This window comes from Gouania willdenowi, chromosome 21, assembly GCF_900634775.1.
Source record: "Gouania willdenowi chromosome 21, fGouWil2.1, whole genome shotgun sequence".
NCBI lineage: Eukaryota > Metazoa > Chordata > Actinopteri > Blenniiformes > Gobiesocidae > Gouania > Gouania willdenowi.
Genome location: NC_041064.1, coordinates 7,020,443 through 7,043,232, shown reverse-complemented (window position 1 = coordinate 7,043,232; position 22,790 = coordinate 7,020,443). Strand labels below are relative to the sequence as shown.

Here is a 22,790-nt window from a genome sequence, read left to right as displayed (position 1 = left end):
ATTTAGTTTATTTTGTTGTTCTGTGTCTGTTCTTTTTATTAATCAGTATATTTCTGTCTTATTTTGTGTGTTTTAGTTGTCGTTTTTGTCTGTTGTTGGTCTTAATGAAATTATTCTCTCTGTGTATGGTTTTTCGATGTCGTTTGGTTGTTTTTAAGTTGTTTAAGTTGTTTTTGTGTTTTTTGTAGTGATCGTGTGTATTTTACTCATTCAATGTCTTTGTTGTTGTTTTGTAATAATCGCATATTAAATCGCAATCGCAATATTGAGGAAAAAAGTTGCAATTAGTTTGTTTTCTAAAATTGTTCAGCCCTGATCTCCAAAATAGTAGACAAATTCAATGAAATGCCACAATATTTGCAGGGCCCATGCTTACTTTATATCACATGATGGCAGTCATTTTTAATCTCAAATTGTTAAAAGAACTCTCATTTTTTCCCAAATCCTGCTAATTTCTTCAAATTGTTCCACAAAAGTTCCCTAAATTACATAAAAATTGGCCATAAAATCCAATAAATTGAAAAGATTGTAAAGATCCTGCAGGGACTAATATTGCTACATTGCTTTAATATCAATGCTATACATTTTTTTTTATTATGTATCCTAAATAATGATTAATAGACTAATTTACTAAAATCTGTGGCCCATTTAAGAGATACTGCTCTATATTTGGCCCATAAACTAAACTAATTCTAGTGTTGCGTTTGTTTGGCTGTACATCCCATGAGACTGTTTATCCAATCTTCAATACATTAAACACACATGGGCAGTTTTTTTTTAATGGTTTGTCCGGGATATGATGAAGTCCAGTTGGTAAGCGTTGGCGTTCACTTGGCAGCAACTCAGACTATTGTGAAGTGTTTCGATTTGGCATCGTTTGTTTCTTCCCACGTAAAAGGTCTGAAAAGCCACTAGATTTCTCACCCATCATCTGATGACGCCGACAGAAGTGGAGAAACGGGGAGAGAGGCGCTTCAAAAGGCAAACGGGGAGAGTCTACGCTGAGCTGTGCAGGTCAGCAGAGGATTTATGGAGAGTTGATAATGAACAGACTGAGTGACGAGTGATAGAAAAAAAACAAGCTGTCAAAGTCAGATGAACATTCTGAAAGAGACTCTTCATGGGTGACGATCGTCTGATTTAATGCTCAATAAAATCTGAGCCTGTAGAACACATGTCAAACTCAAGGCCCGGGGGCCAAAACTGGCCCTTTAGACCATCTACTTCGGCCCGCAGGAGAAAGTTAACAAAAAAAGAACAGGGAAAAAATTAGTTAGTGTAAATGACCAAATAATTCAGTTGTAGATATCTCAGCCCTTCTAAATACACAAATTCAATGAAACGCCACAATATTTGCTTCCCTATGCTTATAGCACATTCCAGCCATTTTTAATTACTTAAAAAAACTCAAAATGTTTTACAAAATCTAGAAAATGTTCTTAAATTATTTCACAAAATGTCTCTAAATTAAATTAAAAAATCATCATGAAACCAAGGAAATTTTAAGAAAAGATCCTGCAGTGACTGATATCTGTCACTCATTGCTTGGATATTGCCTGAGCCTTACATACGTTACATATCATTTATACGTGGAAATATTTCCCTTAATTAAATAAACATTGGCCACAAAATCTAGTAAATTTAAAGTGAAGATCCTGTTGGGACTGATATCTATCACTTGGATATTGTTGGTGTCTTACATGTTCAAAATTTTATGTATACGAGGGCACAATAATGTTGAAATCACTTATTTTCCCACATAAAATCTGTGGCCCACTTAAGATTAAACTGCTTCGTATTTGGCCCCTGAACTAAAATGAGTTTGAGTGTCAAACTCAAGGCCCGGGGGCCAAATCCGGCCCTTTAGAGCATTAAATTCGGCATGCAGGATAAAATTTAAATCACATAAAATATGAATCGTTGTATAAAAATACCATAGTCATTTCTAATCGCAAATTGTTGCAAAATAAATCTTTTCCAAAAATCCTGCATTTTTATTTTATTCCAGATGTTATTTCCCAAATTAAGTAAAAATTGGTCACAAACTCAAGGAAATGTAACGATTGGATATTGTCTGTAACTTCCTTTACTTTACATATATTTATAGGGCAGAATAATGTTGAAATTACTCCTTTTCCTGCATAACATTTGCAGCCCACTTGAGATCAAAATGGTCCGCATTTTGCCCCTAAACTAAAATATGTTTGACACCCCTGTGATAGAGTAAAGCTGACGGACAATTAGCGTAGTGGGCTAGCAGCCTGAATACAGAAAAAATAAAAATGGAAAATACTGTAAAAGGCAGTAAATGGACTGCCTTTCACAGTGAGGAGGTACATGTAGATGCTCTGTTTATTGAAGGGAACACAATCAAAAACAGAGCCGACCCACATGCATGCTATGGGTTAAAAAAGGCATCAATCAGCATTGGAACTAGCTAATTCAATGCAGCTTTACATCTGGGCATGAGTTATAGCCCAGAGCAACTTAACTGTGGATTTTCATAGTACCTTTCTTGTAAAGTGACTTATATAATGGTGTGACCTATAGTTTGGAAAATCCAATATTTAATCAACAGTAAAGCATCTAGGGCAGTTCTTCTCAAAGTGTGTGGCGCACCTCCCCAATGGGGAATGGAAGTATGACAGGTGGGGCGTGAGAACATTTTCAATTTCTCGCCAATCTTCTTAAAGGGGTGGTATTATGCAATTTTTTACCCATATCTATTTGTTCTAAAAACCCCAAAAACATAGTATTGAGGTTTATTTTCCCAAACTCTCCTGTTTTCCAGAGTTTTAACCTCTGAAAAGTCACTTTCTGAGCAACTCTACAAAAACAGGCTGATTTGGGGCTTGCTTATGCATATTCATGAGTGGGCGTGTCTATAGACGGGACACTGACTTCCTCCTCCCCGCACGGTGACGTAGGGCCAGAGGACGGCCCACCCTCCTCCCACCCACTCCGTAGCGGAGTCATGCTGCTTTATAAACACGAGACAGAGCAGGGGGCGGGGCGTTTGCCGGTACATACAGAGACTGTAGAAAATACATACATAGCACAGCGCAAAGGATGCTGAAATGCTCACCTTTGTGGGAGTGTCTGTTTACATGTCAATCATGGCAGAGAGCTTCCTGGAGGTGCGGCTTCTCCAGCTCAGTGCCTCATCAAATTCCTCATCAAAGTGAAAACGCGTCATCAAATTGTAGCGAGGTGTTTGGGCTCACCCGGCAGTAAGAAAGGAGCAAATCACCCTCTAACTAATGATTGAGGGAATCAATCAAAAAACACTTTGGGCATGTGTATGAAGCCCTAATAGCACAGAAAAGTCCATTTAGCTTGACATGGAGCGGAACAATAAACAAACATTCAAGAGCTGACTTAAAAAAATAATTAATCACTTCTACATTTGTTTTTTATGCAGGCAATTATATTTTTATGAAACATATTACTTCTACTGAATTTCTTGTTTTGTTTTCTTATGCTTTTTTGTCACAGATTTTTAACAGTGTTTCCTTATTTCCTGTATTTTTGACTGTTGCACTTATGTAGGTGATTAGTTTAATTTAGTTTTTGATTTGTTATTAAATATGATGTTACTTGTTCCCCGTTAGTTCATTAAATTTGACAACGCATCAGGATTATTTGGGGGCGATGGGGGCAGGTGGGGCTTGAAAGTTCACCTTCGTTCAAAGTGGGGAATACCCAAAAAAGTTTGAGAACCAGTGGTCTAGAGTGAAATAAATCACTCCATTTGTGTGGTTCATCAGGATGTGATGTGCTTTTTGATTTTCTTGCACCGCATTACCATCTATCATTTCTCATTATTTATCTATAACATTAGAAATATTCTTCCATAGAGTTTCAACACAACCATTAATTTATCCATCTCAGTCTTTTCTCTGCAGTAAACACGTCCACTGTATTGACCTCTATGGCTCCCTGTACTTATGTTTGAATGTTTAACTAAAGGTAACAGTGTCTTGCATCTAAAACGTATTAGAGAAACTGTCAATGCTACTTTGTAAAGCATAATTGATTTTAATGCAGTGTGTGGGAGTTGTTACTTTAGATTTCTGCGATCCAAGAACTTTTAATTCAAGCAAAAATAGATTTGACCTGAGTAAGTTACATCTGTAATGCATATGCAATAATTCAATGCGTCTAAGCACAAAAAAACCACACGTCTGTCACTAAATAAACAGGAGAGAAAACAAATAGAGATAATTAGATGACTTGTGGAGACGTGCTGCAGGGCACCTGTTAATGTGCCTGCTGTGTTTCTAAAAGTCGCAGACGCCACACAGGCAACACACGCACGATTAAAAACATTTTGGGCTCCTACAACAACAACAACAAAAAGCAAGGACAGCAACATGGATGACTTGTACTTAAACAGATTTTTGTAATCACTGCAAAATGTAATGAATGTGTTATTTGTTACTTTTCAAATGAGTACAAGATTTTGGCCGTGTTCGAAATGTCATATTAATGTACAACTCAATGTGTGAAATGTGTTAATGAAATGTGTTTCTGTGAGTTTTATGGATTAAATGAGCACATGTTGATATTCTACTTGGTCACTTTCTCGCTTAAAATGTTTTCAGAACTTTCAAAGGTGGAGAATTAACAGAGATATTTAGCCTCAGTGTGATTCAGGTTTTTGTCGTGGGTTCCAAACGCATCTTGGGAAACTTGGAAATATATTTCAGTGGGAATGCTCATCATCCTAATCATACTTATAGTATTTAAGTAAGTAAGTAAGTAATTTATTTATAAAGCGCTTTTTACAGATAAAATCACAAAGTGCCGTATAGAGCTGTGGTGAAGTGCAACATCAAAAAATAATAATAAAACATGGGTGCATATACATCATAAGAGCAGCATCATAAAAGGATAAAAAATGTCAAATCCAGTTAACTAAAAGCTTTTCTGAAAAGCAAAGTCTTCAACAGTTTCCTAAAAGTGTCCACACAGTTGAGCTCCCTGAGAGACTGGTGCAGGTTGTTCCAGAGTCTGGGGGCCACAGCCTGGAACGCCAGGTCTCCTCGGGTTTTAAATTTAGTTTTTGGGATCTTTAGGAGACCCTGACCTGAAGACCGAAGGCTTAGTAGAGAGTTTATACTAATTTAGTTTGTAGTGCATAGTACGTTATACGCTACAGTGAATCAATTTGAAAAACCAGGGCCATGCACAGCTCTTATAAAGTTTAGATTCATTGCAACATGACGGCCAGGGTGTATTTTACTGTAGGTACAATGTGAAGGCCATTAAAAAGTCTTCATGTTCCCCTAAAAGAAAAATGTTCTTTTTTTAAAAAGCAGTTCCAACTGAAGCAGCGAGTTTTTTAACCACAGCTCTGACAAACTGTGGAGTGGAAGAGAAACACGAGTATCTGCCGGAGTGTGCATTTAGCGCTAGCCTGAGCCGAACAAAAGCAGGTGCAACTTCCACCACCATCGCCATAGAAACCATCACATCACTACCTGACATCGTGTGTCATACTCTACGCCAACAAAAACTGTCAGCGGGAGTTATTTTCCAATCTTGAGAGCAGGAGGCTTCACAATGCAATGCGGCCATGTTCATCTTTGCCTTTTTAGAACAAATGGGTGCAATTATGTGCAATTATTGGCCAGTGAGTGGCAGAACAGCACGTCTGCAGACGCCCACAAGCCAGCGACATGTGAGCACATATGCAAAGCGCTACTCACCGTCCTCGTCATGCATTCACGAGGCAGAGAAGTCATGGTCAAACGAGGTCAAATGCAGAAGAAGCCGTTTCATTGCCACTTTTCTAGTTTCCTGATTCGAGAAGGATGTAAATGTGAAGGAAAAGTTTCTTTATTCAAGGGACGACAAAGACTCAACTAGAGTCGGATGATTAGTGAGCGCCATTTTGATATCAGTCCAGAGATGCTTTTTTTCTTCAAGAATTAGTTTTTGATCATGTTTTTTAAGTTGTTACGAGTAGCCAAGATTAGTCCACAAAGTGACCAGATGCACCAGCTCAAATATTTTTATACTGTATTTTATTTGAACTATATGTATTTAAGAAGGTGAAAGTATGGAATACAATTGTTTGACATTGTGTGGGGTGCTGTAATTTGAAAAAAGAATAATAATTTAAAAAAAAATAAGATCAAAATAAATACATATATATATAATTCAATTAAATAATTACTGAAAAAAATAAACATTTTTTCATCAATTACTTGACATTTCAGACGACCCCATTTGAGTTCTGGGCGACCCTACATGGGGTCACAACCCCAAGATTGAAAAACCCTGTTATAGAGCTTTGTCTACATGACAGTACTCATTTTTACAGCAAATTTAGATTTTATTTTAGTCGAGGTTTTTTGACTAAAATACAACTTAGTCCAAATGTAGTCATCAGGACTATGTCAGTTAGTCTAGTTTTAGTCAACTAAATGACAAAGATTTTAGTCGACTACGCCCGTTACAGATATAGTCGTTTATGCATTATTTTCTTAAGATTCAATTACTAATATTCAACCTGATATTGGAAGATCACATGATCACATGAGCTCTAATTGGATTTCATCCCATGTGACAAAATTATAGTTTCATTTGTATTAGTTTACGAAAATATCAATATATTTTGATAGTTTTCAATTTTGTATTTTTTTGCATTTTTTTTTCATCGTTATTGTCACTTTAAAAAAATTTAGTCGACAAAAACTGTGACAAAAATTGTTAGTCAACAAAATTAACAGTGCATGTGACAAACACTCATTTTGGTCCTGTCTCAGTGTTGATCCATAGCTTCAAAATATGAATATTTTACATTTACTCTGTTCAGGGTCGTTATATTTTTCTATTTTTTTTTTTTTAAATGAATTACTTATGATGCAGCCGTGACTTTAAAGACATGAACAGAGACCTCGCTGTTGTGTGGTGTAACATGCAAGAAAAATGTCTCGAATAACACGGACGTCTTTTCCACGTAGACGACTCCACTTTCTTTGTGTGCCATTGCAACAGAAGATTAAAAACATTTCCAGTGTGCAATATGTTACATATGACTACAATTATCTATAAAAATAGGATTAGCTTAGGAGGGAAAATGTCACCGTTTACGTCTACGAGTTGACACTGCGTCAGCGATACAGTCATACTTTCATAAAACATACAACCTTTCAGAAATATCCCATCTTTGATAGACTCGCTGAACAAAAGGCATCTTTTACATTTGTGTGGATTCTCCGCGCCATCATTTTAGCACGACTTCTCTTTCTCTCTCGCTCTCTCACACTTTTTCTCTTCAACTGGAAATCTGCTTCATCTCAAACAATATGCTTTTGGTAAGAAGCCCCCTGCTTTGAAAGCACTCCTCGCCCACTCTTGTCTCATTCTGGCAGGGCATGTGAAGAAACTGTGATTTGGTATTCTATAGATCTCTGCAGATGCATCTTTCAAAGATGGAGCTTTTGTAACGATCGCTCCGGTGTCAAACACATTGTAGAGTGATCAAAAAAAAAAAAAAAAGAAAAGAAATAAAACCCTTTGCAAACAGTCAACACCATCAGCAGAACTCAGGCTAATTGGCTTTGAACACATTGTACTCAGTTTGCAAACGGGGAGGGAAAGCTATTCTGTGGCTTTAGAGGACAAAACATGAATAAAAGGGTTTTGAACAGCTCTTACAGTGATAATCACTAGATACTTACTTGAATTGGTTTATGGCTATATTTGTGTAGTGTTTCAATGTAGAGAAAGCCAAGAAAGATGCTTATAATGTTAAATTGTAGCTTCCGATTTAGTCAAACTGTCTAAAGTTTAATACTGAGTTACTGAAACCACTCAATCAATGAATAGAAAAGGTGAAAACACTCTTTCCTGCACGTTCTCATGTTTTTTTTTTGTTTGTTTTTTTTTTAACGACAGTTGTCAGTCGAAACATGTCAGGAGATCAAAGTGGATTTCCCGAGGAACAGTGGTCTGAATAAATAAACATGTTATTCAAAAAGAAGACAAAAAGAATCTTGCTGGAATTATTACGCAAAATGTCTGTGCCTGAACTTAACACGGTCAAATTCACGAGAACTCTAATATAAAATTTGGATCCTTCTGTAGTTTTGGGTCATATTAAATTGGTAGCATGTCGTAACATGGTCAATAGCAAAAACCTGTAAACACATTAGAACCATTACATGTCGTTTCATTAGTGCACAGTGTGTGATCAGAAACTGAGGGAATGAGGACGGCAGAGTAAAGAAGAGACAAACGCGAGGGTGATGAGGTCAGTCGTCCACCCCCTCATGTTCAGATCTTACATCCATCCTCATCGACGCCTTTTCATCATAAGAAGCGACCTCCCTAATGTTAAACAACATAAAGCTCACCGCCCACTGGACCTCCATCCACACTCAACCACTCCATCTGAGCCCTTGAGAAGAAGCGTGCAAATCTTAAATAGAGTGGAATCACTAAACTCACATAGCAAAGGCCACAGACTGCTGCTACAAATCATTTATGCAACAGAGGTTAAAAAAAAAAATCACATGTTTTATAACCTTTAGCTCTACCAAGGCTGTGTGGACTTTTTATATCCACTGTACGTCATTCAAACCCCCGATCAGCGTTGGACGTGGCCCGCAGCTGAAAACTGCTCCTCTCCAATGGCTTTTTCTATTTTTCCAGCTCAAGGACTGGCTTCATTCAACAGATAAAAAATGCCTTTTCCATCCACACCAACACCAGATCCAACCCATTGCATAAGCAGCTTTTGTTACGGCCGTGGGCTGTTTGTGTGACCCCGGCTCTGTTTTTGTACGATTTCACTGTTGCTGTGAAACTGAATCCTTGCCTCTGATCTCCTGTGAGGTCTAACTGCAGCTTAAGATGCTAAACACTTTTTGATTTTTCTTTTTCAGGTTTTGGATTGTTTCAGCCATGTCATTTGTGTAGACAAATGCATAAACCAACATTAGCTACAGCCAACCACAGGAGGAGGAGTTTTCATATGAAGAAAAACGGTACCTACATTCAATATATTCTGTATTCAATAAGAAAATTAAAAAACAAGGTTAAATTATAAACCTTTTGCTCCTATTTTCAGTCACAAATTCTGCATTTAAACCACTGGATCACTATCAAAGTCTTTTACGAGGGACTTAAATAGTGAATGGGTATGTTTCAACATTAATAAAGCGGTTTCGTCACATCACTTAGGATTGTAGTTTCTTTACTACTTCAAAGTATTCAAGATTAAATTGTCTTCAGTGAAGATTTAGGTTCTCCGAGCCAAAAAAAACATCAAACAATGCAAACATTTCAGGAAAAGTAGTGCAAACGTAAACATTTTAAACCTCTTCTACCTTCCACCATAAATGCACAGCTGCAGAGATAATTAAACTTTTCACTTCCGATACCGATGAATATTGTCCAATACCGATATTGATCTGATTGACATACTTTTATTACTTATTTTATCAGGTGGAAAAGGATTGATATAACGATATTACTCAGAACTATAGTGAGCAACAGAAGATCCTGAAAAATAACCACAATAAAAACAACATACATATAATATCTGATATTCATTTAGTTTTATGTTTTTTGGACCGACAGTCGATAAATATTAAGATCGGGATAATATAGGAATATACATTAATAATAACATCAATAATAATGCTTTTAGACACTCAAAGTGCATTAAATTGATGTGCATTATTCTTTCACTCCACACACAGTGGTGGTAAGCTACTATTGTACTACTGCCCCTGGAGCAGACTGACAGAACTGAGACTGTCATAGCGCACCATCGGTCACTCCGACCACCACCAGCACTCACTCACACACCACATTCATAGTACAGTTTCTTTAAAAAGATTTAAAAATAGAGAACCCAACGATGCACGATGGATTCTACCATGTGCCACATTGCATTGACTACATCATTGTCACACATACTTATCCTCTGTCATTATAGAAAAAAGGTGATTCAAACACATTTAGGAAAAGCATGACCCAATAGAATGATACTAAAACACAAAGTTGAACGTGAGAGGTTTCCAAATAGCAGGTCGACTCGTTACCACTTCAGACGTCATTAACTCCTGCATCAGAGTCAACATCTGCTGTATGTACGCAGACACCGTTTATCCACTATTTCCTTAAAATGCAAATCAACAATACTCTGAGATCATTGTTCAAATGCTTTTTGGTGAGTATTATAGCAAGAATTCACACACAATCCCATTCCATCTGATTCCAGAGTGGTCGATGGTTCATGCGTGATAAGTTAATGATATGGGAGCTATAAAAAGCCTGTAATGACTGCTGCTTAAGCCTCATTGGAGCCGTGCTAATGTACATAATTGGTGCTACAGCACTGACATCAGCGTTGACATGAGTATTGATATGCAAACTCAGAGTGCCGCTGTTCATGTGTCGCTCACTGTGGAAAAACGTAATTATCAGTTTTATCAGAATGGAAAATGCATTTACTAGATATTTTTATGGTAAATTAACTGGTGGTTTGAACCCTCCTCAATATCGCTGAAACTTTTTTTTTTTTTTTTACAGAGAGGAGGAAGGAAAATGTTCTGATCTCACAAAGACTGAGTAGATTTTTGTACATATTTATTTAAGACAATACCGTAACATTGAAACAAATTATCAGCATCAGCTTGTATGGCCATATGGATTTACTGTCCTGTAAATACTGTATATCTTAATCTCTCAGCTCAAACCTCTTAATGGCAAAAAAATTACATAAAAAAAAAAAACTTCTGAAACAAAAATTCAATCAAATCCATTTCCTTTCTTCGCTCTGTTTATTTATAATTGGGCCCTAACATTACGGAAATGCCTCACATGCATGTTTTGAAACAATATTACAAATGTACACACTATTTGTGATTGGGGAATGGATGATTGAATGTCTAGAAAGTCTGACAAATGGACAAACGTCCAATTCCATCCAAGATCTTGTTTAGAATTTCACGCAACCTGTAACAACTCATCTGGGGTTCTATTCTCTCATGCGTGTAAGTCCAAAAAGCCGCGTAGCGCCCCGATAAGGTGAAACATTATATTGCACTAGAAATATGGACTTAGTTACATTTGAAGCCACACGGACTCGTGCGTCACGCAGCAGCAGCTGTGCTCACTCAGCTGCTGCTGCACCATTAATTAAAACTCTGACAGATGCAGACTTCTGTCCATGTTGGTCACAGTGATTCAACTATTTTCATACTATGTCCAACGTAAAGTCACAGTTTGATCCACTACAGAGTGAAACAAGCTGTCATTTGCAGATGAGGATGGACCAGAAACTGTTCCCACACATATTTTAATGAGGCTCAGCTCAGGGCGCTTAAACAATTTCTATTTAAACTGTGTATTATGGAAGCCAATAGTTCTGTTTCACTACAAACATCCCTCTGTATTAAAGCAGGACACTCTGCGGTCGCGTTATTTCCTCATATCTCCAGCATCTAACTCTGTCACGCTTTGATGATGATGATGATGATGATGATGATCAAGGAGAAAGATTTTAACTGTGACTCGGACAGAAGAATGCAGCCAATCCTCAGTCACACTGCAATAATCTAATCAATGATATGATCAAATCAACCTGTTACACTGTTTATCAACGAAGGCGTTTCAAATTAAAAGTGAACTTTATCATTTTCACGGATTTCAATGACCTTTACAAGGGTTGGGAAAACTCCATGTTCCGTGATTTCTAGACAGCCTAAAAAAATGACAGAAAACTGCAGGCGCATAAAAAAGCGCTTAAGTCCAGATGGGAGAATAGACTCCCTAGTGACCATGTTATCTTGTGATTGAAAATGAATACAGAGCTTCATCTGAATTGTGTTTTTAATGTGTCGTGATGAACGAGTGGGTCAGATTATGATGACTGCAATTACAATTTGAAAAGGCGCTGGTAAAAAAGACACGTTTAGCTAATGGTGTATTAGCTAAACTGGTGATCATTTTACCTGGTGATAAGTCCGGCAAATGCATCTCCAATCACATGGTTGCGCAGGGTTTAGTGTAACACAACCATTTGAAGCAAATAAAATGTAAAAATGATAACAGTAGTTGACCTTATTGAAGCTATTTAGAATGTTTGATAGGATTTTGGAAAGTTTAATAGTCAGTAAAGTCATCTAAACATGGAAAGACGATGCAACAGAAAGTGAAAAGCGACACATGGAAAAGTTGATTCTTTTTTGTTTTTTTTTACCTTGGTCAACATTTAATGCAATATTTTTGTGATAGCTATGCGTGTGTTAATGCAGTCTTCCTCAAATAGAGGTACGCAATGACACTACAGGAGGTACTTGAGAGAAAGTGGAAAACTAATAAATAAAAATGTTAAACATATGGGAATTTTAAAATGTGTATTTTTGGTTGAAAATGATGTATCAAAATGAATCACAATAATGATCTTGATTAGAACATGAACTGAAAATACAAAAGTTAGTCTTGGCCACACACCAGCTGAGAGATGACCAGAAATGATAAAAACTGTTGAAATATATCTATTCAGTATAATTTAGTCATGGCCTTAAGTGTTGAATAAAATGTGGCCTTTTTTGTTTCATATTTTCCTAAGGTCACAACTTCTGCCTGTCCTTCACCTTCTTCCTCGATTCTCTATTACATCTATATCTCTATTGGCCATCACCTTATTCTTCAGATGGGAACCAGTGCAAGGTAAGTCTGGGAATGTCGGATTCCTCCATTCTGAGGACCAATACGGTACCATCTTCTCTTCTTCATCGAGGTTGTCTCCTGAAGCTCGGTACTTAAGATGATGTTTAGCTGTAAGATGACGATTGAACGTACCGTAGTTTATAAATATATTTCCTAACTCTTCACAAGTATTCAGGTTTTACTATCAAGCATTACTCCAAACTGAAGAAAAGGTAATGGTCGTATTTCATTCAGTGCTAAACGCCCACATGTGGAGTAGTTATCTGGGCTGCTGGTCTGCTAATGATGACAATAAGGAAGTATGTAGGTGGGAAGGTGGGGTGGAAATGTCACTGATTGGATTACCAAATATAATTTTCCATTACAGCTCAAATCTGCCAAGCCCAGAGGCTGCCTAATTAAGGAAAATTAATGATTATATTCATTAAGGCAAAAGTGATTTTTCACAGGGTTTTGATATTGGTGTGGATTGACTTTATGATGCTTTAAAATGCTACGAATCAGCAGAAAACTTGTGCATTTCCCCATTACCCCTAACTCTAATTTTATTATACAGACAATATATTGGAAACTATATACAGTATATTTATTGGTTTTCATGCTAAACATCGCCTCCATTTTTGAGCAGATATGTTTACCTCTAGCGTATCAGATATGGAACATACCTTGTAATAACGTTTATCCTTTGTTTATAAGAAAAGGCGTCTTCATACATTTCTGTATTTTTGAAAAAAAAAACATTTTATTGTCTGGTCTACAACTATTGTAACAGGAGTTAAGACTTAGTATAGATTGTGTTTATATCAGTGATTCTCAACTGGTGGGTCGGGACCCAAAAGTGGGTCGCGGACCTGTACTGGGTGGGTCAGAAACAGCTTCTCAAAATAAATAAATACTTAATGTCTCTCATAATGGACTTGTCTTTTATTTTGAAACACACTTTTCTTTTGACAGGCACATGTTGCACAGGAAAATATATGGATTTATGTCTTAAAAAAACCTTTATATATAAGCTATTTTTTAGATACGAGCCTTGGTTGGTCGAATTCTAAAAAAAGAAAAAGGTGGGTCACGAATTAATGAACGTGGCAAAATGTGGGTCCCAGGGTGAGACCAGTTGAGAACCCCGTGGTTTATATAACAGGGGTGCATGTAACTTTTTTGGTCAGGGGGAGCACATACAACACAGGTTGATACTCTTTTTTTAATTTTATATTTATATATTTTATTACAGGTGGGGGCTCGTCTCGAGAGGTAAGTGCAGAAGTTCCCTTCTTAACATTTCAGATAGAAAATAAGTGCCTTGCCTGTTAGATGATTTACGAGATAAAGAACTTAATTGGAGGTGATGAAATTGTGAGAAAATGTTATGAAGAAAAAAAACATCTATAAATCTAAACATAATTTCGTGATTTTGTATTAAAATCCACACAAAATGAGTGATTCTGACTTTGGGCAGTGATTGCAGGACTGTAGGACATGTAAAGACGGGTGCTCAGGATGCCCTGAATACGCAGCAGGAGTATCTCCAGTGGGATTGGATCTCGAATAGAGCCATCTGGACTGTGTTGAGGGTGTTTCTCTGGCTGGGTCTGGCTGAGTGAAGCTGAGGTACCGATTGCAGAGTGAGTGTTCCAGTTACTACTTGGTGACTGCTTTTTGTTTGTTCTAGTACCTTTAAGAATGTAGAACAATATAAATCCTATGTCTGTAAAGGACAATGTTTGCTTGAATAAATCCTATTCAGAACTCACAACATGTGTAATAAGCTTTTAACTCCAGAATCTGTTGTACAGTGTACAACCTATGTGTCCCTAACAGCATATTTACAAAAACAGGGATGCTACACAATCACCGTCATCCACCTCACAGCCCATTAAATTACACAGTTCATAGTGAACTCTATTTTAAGTGGTTGTCATGCCAGCTTCACAGCAGTCAGTGACTCCATGTGTAACACCACAAGCCCTTTGAATAATTCAGCAACTTTTACAACAAACAGGAGTAATTGATGGAAAAGTCCCAGAATTTTTTTTAATCAAACCTCCCAAACTCATTAAAGAAATTCAAAACAAATTATCGCATACTTTAAAAAAGACTGATAACCCTCGATGAGCCAGTTTTAATGAGCAGAAGGCAAGAAAAAAACAGGTCAAACCTCCCACAATCCTCTCTGCTGCGTCTCGTCCTCGTTTGCAATTCCAATTGCGTTTTGGTAATGATGAGCCAACCACTCACACATGGTTAAAAACAACAACAACAAATGAAAAAACCCACTGCAGCCGATACTGTGAGGATTTTCATCAGATAAACACACACACAATAAAAGTGCTGCAGTGAGTTTCATCAGTTATATCAGCAGTCAGCGCCTCAGTTACAATCAATGCTTCTGTGTCAACAGCTCTGAGGAGGAGGGAGACGCACAACCTGTTGCATCCAACCAAACCACCTGCTGCTCTGGATGCATGACAATTATCAGACGATAGTTTGCAAATTTAATTCCAAGCTATATAAAATCAGCTCGATAAGATAATTCAACCTGATAAAATAGCCACACCCATTACCTTTACCCTTGACCCTGCTCAGCCAGCGCCGCAGTGGGCTGGATGCTAACCTAACTATGCTAATCAAAACATAAGGGACTGGAGTTCCTTCACAGTCTCAGAGGAAGACGGCAAATTTACCATCTGCAATACATAGGATAGGCTTATGTTGTGTTGTAATGAGATCCCCAACCTCCAACAAGCAAGACAAACTAAACATGTTGCACTTATTCCTTCATACACTGCTGATAAAAACCTTAAGATCACTTACAAAATTGCAAGAATTTGCACGGTTGGATCTTAAGGATGTTCTAAGTTGAGCTTTCAAATTAAAAAAGACGACATGGGACCAAGAAACCAAAAATTTTAGCAGGCAATCTATTGAAAACAACAATTTAACTGAATTAGGCGAATCAAAAGTTTGATCATACAAAAACTTCCTTCAAAACAAATAAGGACTTCGGAAAATTTTTACCAATTTTTCCATGATTGTTGCACACTATACATTTTCAGTTTGAACGAATGAATACTTTTTGAGATATGGCCAAGTTAGTGAGGGGGGTGTGCATCAATTTTCATGCGTCCTTATTTTTCTTCCATTTTCAGCTTCCAATATCTCAGGAACTACATCACATAGGAAACTGAAATTTGGTAAAGGAATACAGCTCATCCTATTATCTCAGAATATACAAAAACATCTGCCATACATCCTATCAGGTGGACATGCCAGCTCCTCAAAATTGGAAAAAGGTTTGTTGGGGTTTGGGGTTCGAACATGTTTGGGCCTTCAGTAAACAACTTTGCATATGCCTCAGCTCCCTGTAATTTGATCAGCTTTGAGCTATGAACATAGACTGTTTAAATCACAAATGAGTAGTTTGATATATGCATTGGTTCTTGGGTGACAGTCTCTTGAAATCTGAAAAAATACTTTTTTTTATTTATTTATTTTTTTACTATTTTTATTGGCCCATAACTGCCTGTGGGAATGTAAGAAAAAATCTGATGTGTTTCAATTTATAATATAAAAATGACTCTTTCTTGGGGTATAAAATGTTTTTTCTTTATGCGACTTCATTTTTATTTTGAACCCCAACTTTGGGTGTTTTAGTAAATTCTGTAAATCCTTTACAAAATTTTTTTGAGACTGAAGTGCGTGGGATGTCCTGAAAATTTGTTGAAATGACATGGAATGACCCAGTCATAGATTGTCTGCTCAAAAGTGTTGATCTCTTGGTCCCATTTCTTCTTTTTTGCATTTTGAAACTCTACTTAGAATCTCCTGACAGCCAACCTTGCAAAATGTAAATTCTTGCCATTTTGTAACATTGTCTTAAGATTTTGAAGATGAGTATATTTGTTGAGGAAGACGGCACATTGAGACCCATTGAGCTGTGAGAAGATGTGAAGGAGATATTTTTGTTGTTGTTGTTGTTGGAATCCTTGCAGATTCTGCTCACCCTTGAGCGTAACCCTCTGTTGTTCATTTTAAGTCTACTCATCTGGTAGGAAAAGTCCTAAATATTTAATTTCATACTAAAATATCTGCCAGTGACATCTTCCAAAAGCAAGCTGAGCAAATCTGCTCCCTCCCAGAGAGAAACACGGCCAGAGTCCAGGTGCTTTTTTTTGTTTTTTTACTAGACTCTTAAGAAGCACTGATGAATTAAACAAATTGATTCCCATCACTTAACGGGAGTAAAAACACATCAAAGCAGGTAACAAACGGACAGCAGCCAAGGAAGCTGCTGTGGTTGAAATGTGTGTGTTTATTTGGTGTGTACTGGGTTTAATCAGTAACTGCCTCACTAGGTGGTCAATCCTCGAGTTCACAATCTTCAACTGTGAAGGAAGTGATTAAAGCAAAAGCAGCAGTAAACCTTCCCCCTGCAAAATAACGAGCAAAAAGTCAATGTTTTTGTGACTTAAAAGATAGGAAGTAGCGCTTTTAAATGGATGAGAGGCTTAAACAAATCCATAAATCACCATGTGGTCACAGAAATTGCATTGATTTTTTTTACCTCACACACGAGCCAGTGTGCCATAAAAAGATTGTTTCTGTCGCTAGTAAAGTTGGAACAGTGTGTCAAACATCAGCAGGTGAATCTCAGGACGAAAACATTATCATGATAAAGGCTGTGCTGCTTGCTTTCAATGTGAAGTGTTGTTTTTTTTAATGCTTTTTCAGTTTGAGAAATAGTCATGTGACTGACGCACACACACAGGGTGGTGGGTGTGAGCCGTTTCCACCAAATGAGCAGTTTACTGCAGTTTTCCTAACGGGGGGCAACACGCCAAAACACGATATGATGCTAAACCACACCCTCCCCCCCACCCCTGCTACAAGACCAGACCTCTGTTGACTTTAATTGGTTCATTTGCCTTGAGTGTAAAGCACATGCAGCACACACAAGCAGAGGTTTGTTACTTTGCAAGAGAGAAAAATTGGATATTTACATAAATACACTTCCAGTTCCTTGCCAACTCGCCCAAGACTCAAGTGAATTTGAAAACGATCAAACATTTGTCCTTTGTTTTCACCCCGAGATAAACTGAATTGCAATAAAATTCTATTTCACACAAAATGGATGTGTTGCAAACAGATGGATTTTGGCTGCAAAAGGAGTCTCACATTCTGGTTCGCACAATAATTTCATAACACAAAAATTCCTGGATGCCGGTGCCCTCCTTTCCTCCATCTGGTGAGAGAATGATGTGTGAGAACCAGATTGGCAGGAGCTCTGATTTACACCTTTTGATCCGAGACGGTGAAGGGAGTGAAAAATAAGAGCCATAGTTCGGGGAGTTTGTACACTCTTCTCCCGTTGGCTCAGATTTCTACTCTCTCACTTTCTCTCTCTCTCCTCCCTGTATGTGACGCTGTCTGCCCACTCACTCCTAACAAGATAGAGAGAGAGGAGGAGGAGGAGGGACACTGAGAACACAGAGCCAGTCTGTTTCCAGCTCCCAGTACCAGCAGCTCCTCTCTCTGCCTTCCACCGTCACACACTCCACATTTACTCCGACTTTTTTTTCTCCAACATTTTTCGAGCTACATAAAAACAAGGACAGAAAAGACAAAAATAAACATTCCAGTGAGTGGACTCTGAGGAGGCTGGACAGGGCGACTGGAGAATGGAATGGAACCTCAGAAGGATGGAAAGTGAACTGAGGCACATCAACCCGGACCTGCTGCAGCCCAGCAAAAGCTTCAAGAAGCCCTCGTCTGGCACCATCACCATGAACGTGGGCGGCTTCCTGTACACGGCGCACCGGACCACCCTCTCCAAGCACCAGGGCTCCTATCTGGAAGAGCTGGCCAATGGTAAGAAACCAGTCCAGCACACCGACTCCATGGGCAACCCTTTCATCGACAGAGACGGTCCCGTCTTTCGCCACGTGCTCAACTACCTACGGACCGGTGAGCTCCAGCTACCCGACGACTTCCGGGAAGCGGGTTTGCTGCGACGCGAGGCAGACTTCTACCATTTGAGTGAACTGGTTGAGGCTGTGGCAGAATGGGAAAGCCAGAGGGCCGCGCAGCGCGAGCCCGCGTTTCTGGAGGTGACGGACAGCCACGAGAGGTCCCAGGGCCTCAAGGTGTACTGCAGTGACTCGGCCTTCATAGAGAAAGTCAAAAGTCGGCTGGTGCAGATCTCCAAAAGTCGCCTGGATGGTTTCCCGGAAGAATTCATAGTATCGTCCAACGTGATCCAGTTTCGGCACTTCATTAAATCTGAGCCGGGCTCGCGGCTTGTGCTGAAGGAGGACAGCACGTTTCTGTGCACGCTGGACTGTCTGAAGCTTGAGACAGTGATGCTGGCACTGAAATCAGGCTTCAAGCTGATTACCAGCCTAGACAGCAGCAAAGGCTCTGTGGCGGCGGCGGAGGCACTTCATTTTGTCAAGTAGAATCAAGTGTGGAGGCATGGGAAGGTAGACGTGGATCGAAAAAAAAGAAAGAAAAAAAAGAGTAGTGCCTGATACATTTATCCACACTGTAAGGCAGGGGAGTCAAACATATTTTGGTTCAAGGGCCAAATACGGACCGGTTTGATCTCAAGTGGGCCGCAAATTTTAAGGCGGGAAAACTAGCAAATTCAGCATTATTCTGTCCTATAAATATTTGTAAAGTAATGGAAGTTACAGACAAGATACAATCTTTAAATTTACTTGAGTTTGTGAGCAATCTTTATTCAATTTGTGAAAAATTGGTGGAATAAGTTTTATAAAATTGCAGGATTTTGGAAAAGATAAAGATTTATTTTCTAACAATTTGCGATTAAAAAGGCCAGCATAGTAAATTGTAGAAATTCATTGAATTTATGTATTTGGAAGGGCTGATATATCTTCAACTGAATTTCTTGGTATTTTTACACAATGATTCATGTTTTCTGTCATTTCAACTTAATCCCGCGGGCCAAGTTTGATGATCTAAAGGGCCGCATTTGGCACCCAGGCCTTGAGTTTGACACTTGTGCTGTAAGGCATTGGTTTGAAGAGTCCAGTGACCTGTACTGGCCTGTGATTTGGTTGAGCTGTTCTACTGGGCCGTGTGTCATAGTCTTACTGCACGGTAGTGGCTTACAAACATGATTAAACAAGGATTTTATGCTCATTAACAGGAGAGCAACAACGTGGCAAGCTTGTGTTTAACACCTTCAACAGTACAGCCCATTATAAAACATACCTCCACTAATTATTCATCTGATTAGAAATATTTTATATCAGCAGCTTTAAGAGTGAATTCGTCTCTGCACAAAAACTGCCTCAAATTTGACTGCAAAAGCCTGAAAACCCACCTGAGGAGTGCATTGCTGTGCCATTCAGCTTTTACCACATTCTCTCTGTGTGTATGTGTACGTATGTGTGCGTTGCTTTACACTCTGTGTTGTGTTTAGTCGGTTACTAGCGTTGGGTTTATTAGTATCTCTGGAGCCTAAAGGGCTCGCTACGGTTGCTTTGGATGGATCTAAACGTGACATTGAGTTTCAGTGCAAAGAGCTGTGAGTATTGTAAGGGCTTTGAATCCAGCATGATGCATGTGCACCAAATGAACCGTGTGCTTGTTTAGTACTGTGAGCCGATGTGAAGCCAGTGCCACAATAATCCCTTTGATTTTTATTGTGAAATAGTTTATGAATAAAAGTGAGATTCAAACTCTTCAGTGTTTTAAAATGTTTTTTTTTTCTAAAAGTTTGTGGATTAATCTTAGATGTGATTGACACTGACGGGAATGGATGTGATAAACTAACAAGGACAACCTGTCGGTGCAGTTAATCATATTGAGTTGACTCAATCAGATTGTCTCCGTTAAATGAACCCTGAATAAAATGATCCTGGATTATTTCAACCTGATTGCTATTTGCTTCAATCTAAACAGACAAAGATGTGATTTCACATAACATGAAAAGATAAGTGTTTATGTGACAGACGCTAACCGTCAACTGGGCTCTTGAACGTTATCACTCTACGGATTATTTTCTTGCTCCATTAAATCTCACACTGACCTAAAAATATGCATTTAAGAAACAGAAGGCAAGGCAAATTTAGGACCAAACCCATTTAGAGATTTATGCACTAGCCAAGTAAAGGATGCAAGGATGTGTTCGAAATCACATACTAACGTACTCCTCATACTTTGTCTGACGTCAAAATGTATATGTAGTGCGTTTACATGAGATTGTATGAAAAGACTGAGTATGCGAGAAATACCTGGATGTATACTATATCGGGACATTTTTTAAGTATGCATGGTGGGCACACTAGTCGTAACCAACTGCCCCATTGACAGCAGAAAGTAAAATCATCCTTGGACCGGCTTTAAGCTAAAAATCAAACATCCCCTTTTCAAAATAAAAGCATCTCTCCTTGTCTTTCATTAGTTTTTAAACTCTAATGTAAATAAAGCTCTTGTTTTGAAGATAACCGGAAGTTTAGTCAGTAGACAATGGAGGGTCTCCGAAAAATCAACATTAAATGTGTTTCCACTAGTTTTATGGATCAAATGAGCACATGTTGATATTCTACTTGGTCACTTTTTCACTTACAATGTTTTCAGAACTTTCAAAAGTGGAGAATCAACAAGATATTTAGACTCAGTGTGATTCAGGTTTTTGTCCTTAGGTTCCAAATGCACCTTGGGAAACTTGGAAGTATACTTCAGTGGGAACACTCATCATCCTAATCATACTTATAGTATATAGTAGACACTATATACTCATTGAGTTTGTAGTGTAAAGTACGGAGTGTGCCTGTAAGAATAACCTAGTCGGCAGGCTCAAAAAGTAGTTCAAGGTTCCAAAAATGCAGTCAAAGTGTATTTATTTACAGTGGTAAAAGAGCAGCAGTATTTACAGTGCAGGCTTGAAGAAAAATAGAAGACATCCAACTTGCACAGAAGAGGGGAAAAAGTGAAAACATATAAAGACTGAGCTCTACACAAAACTCTGTTGCAGCTCTGTACAAACTTTGCTTTTCAACCTGACCGCTCTCACACCGACCACCAACCCCCCACCACAAGGCCTCCAGCCTCCTCTTATATAGTCCCTAGGGGGAGGTACTAAAGCACATGATCTGAGGGAAACGAATTATAGACCAAAAAATGTATTAAACATTGACTCAACAATTGTATATTAGCAATGTTAAGAGGTAAGCAAATATTGACATATACTTGAAAAACGGTTATTTCTGTTTGCAAAGAAACACCCCTCCAACCCTATTACATGTGGTACCTTCCAAGAAGCACGCCACTATATAAACCAATAACAGGCTTCTAGTTTGCCACTTCCACAACAAACAAAGCACATGGAGCAATGGGTGACAAACGCTTTTTTTCACTACTAATGATGGATTTGTTTCTAGATTAAAACCTTACAAACAGTTTAGAGAGCACGGGGTCGCCCCGTGACAGTGCCATTTTGAATACAGCCTAGAACTTTTAAATTATGTGTACCATAAGCAATCATTTAAAATACTTTTTTTGTGTTCAGGGTCACAGGGCTCTGCTGGTGCCTATCTCCAGCTCTCAAAGCAGGGGTACACCCTTAACGTGGAGCCAGTCCATTTAAGCCAACCACTAACACTGCCATTTGCTCCAACGGGCAATTTAGAGACTCCAAATAACTTAGCATACTGTCCATGTTTTTCACACAGAAATGAAAGAACTTGTATCAATAAGGGATGTTAAAGCTTAGCACAGGATTTACTGGTGGATTTACAATCAGGGAACAATTAAATAACTGGTTTATTGTGTACACCTTTAAGCATTTTTTTTCCCAACACACTGTAAAGTCACACAGAGGCCCAAATTAGACTCTACATATATGCTTACATGACTGATGCAAATCTGTAACAGTAAGTTATTTACAAATAGCTTCTGTGAACCTGTGTGATGACTAAGATATGCAGATCAGGTTTCAGGTATTTCAAATGTTCTAAATACATGAAGCTTTACCCTTTATTAAACCTCTGGCTACCTCCAAATGATGCATGTGTGACATTAATCGGACGTACTGACCCTCTCGTCTTTTATGGAGCTTCTCCATAAGA

The 22,790-nt window shown here is 38.3% G+C and overlaps 2 protein-coding genes across 2 annotated transcripts in view; one reads left to right on the top strand and one right to left on the bottom strand.

Moving 5' to 3' along the window:
• The window catches only part of LOC114455636 (general transcription factor IIF subunit 2-like), a 54,985-nt gene that overhangs the window by 10,961 nt on the left and 21,234 nt on the right, over positions 1–22,790 (bottom strand). The window lies entirely within an intron of this gene.
• kctd4 (potassium channel tetramerization domain containing 4) lies at positions 18,156–20,406 on the top strand. The gene has a single exon (XM_028436995.1). It carries the CDS (start codon positions 18,375–18,377, stop codon positions 19,149–19,151), a length of 777 nt encoding a protein of 258 aa, XP_028292796.1. The 5' UTR covers positions 18,156–18,374; the 3' UTR covers positions 19,152–20,406.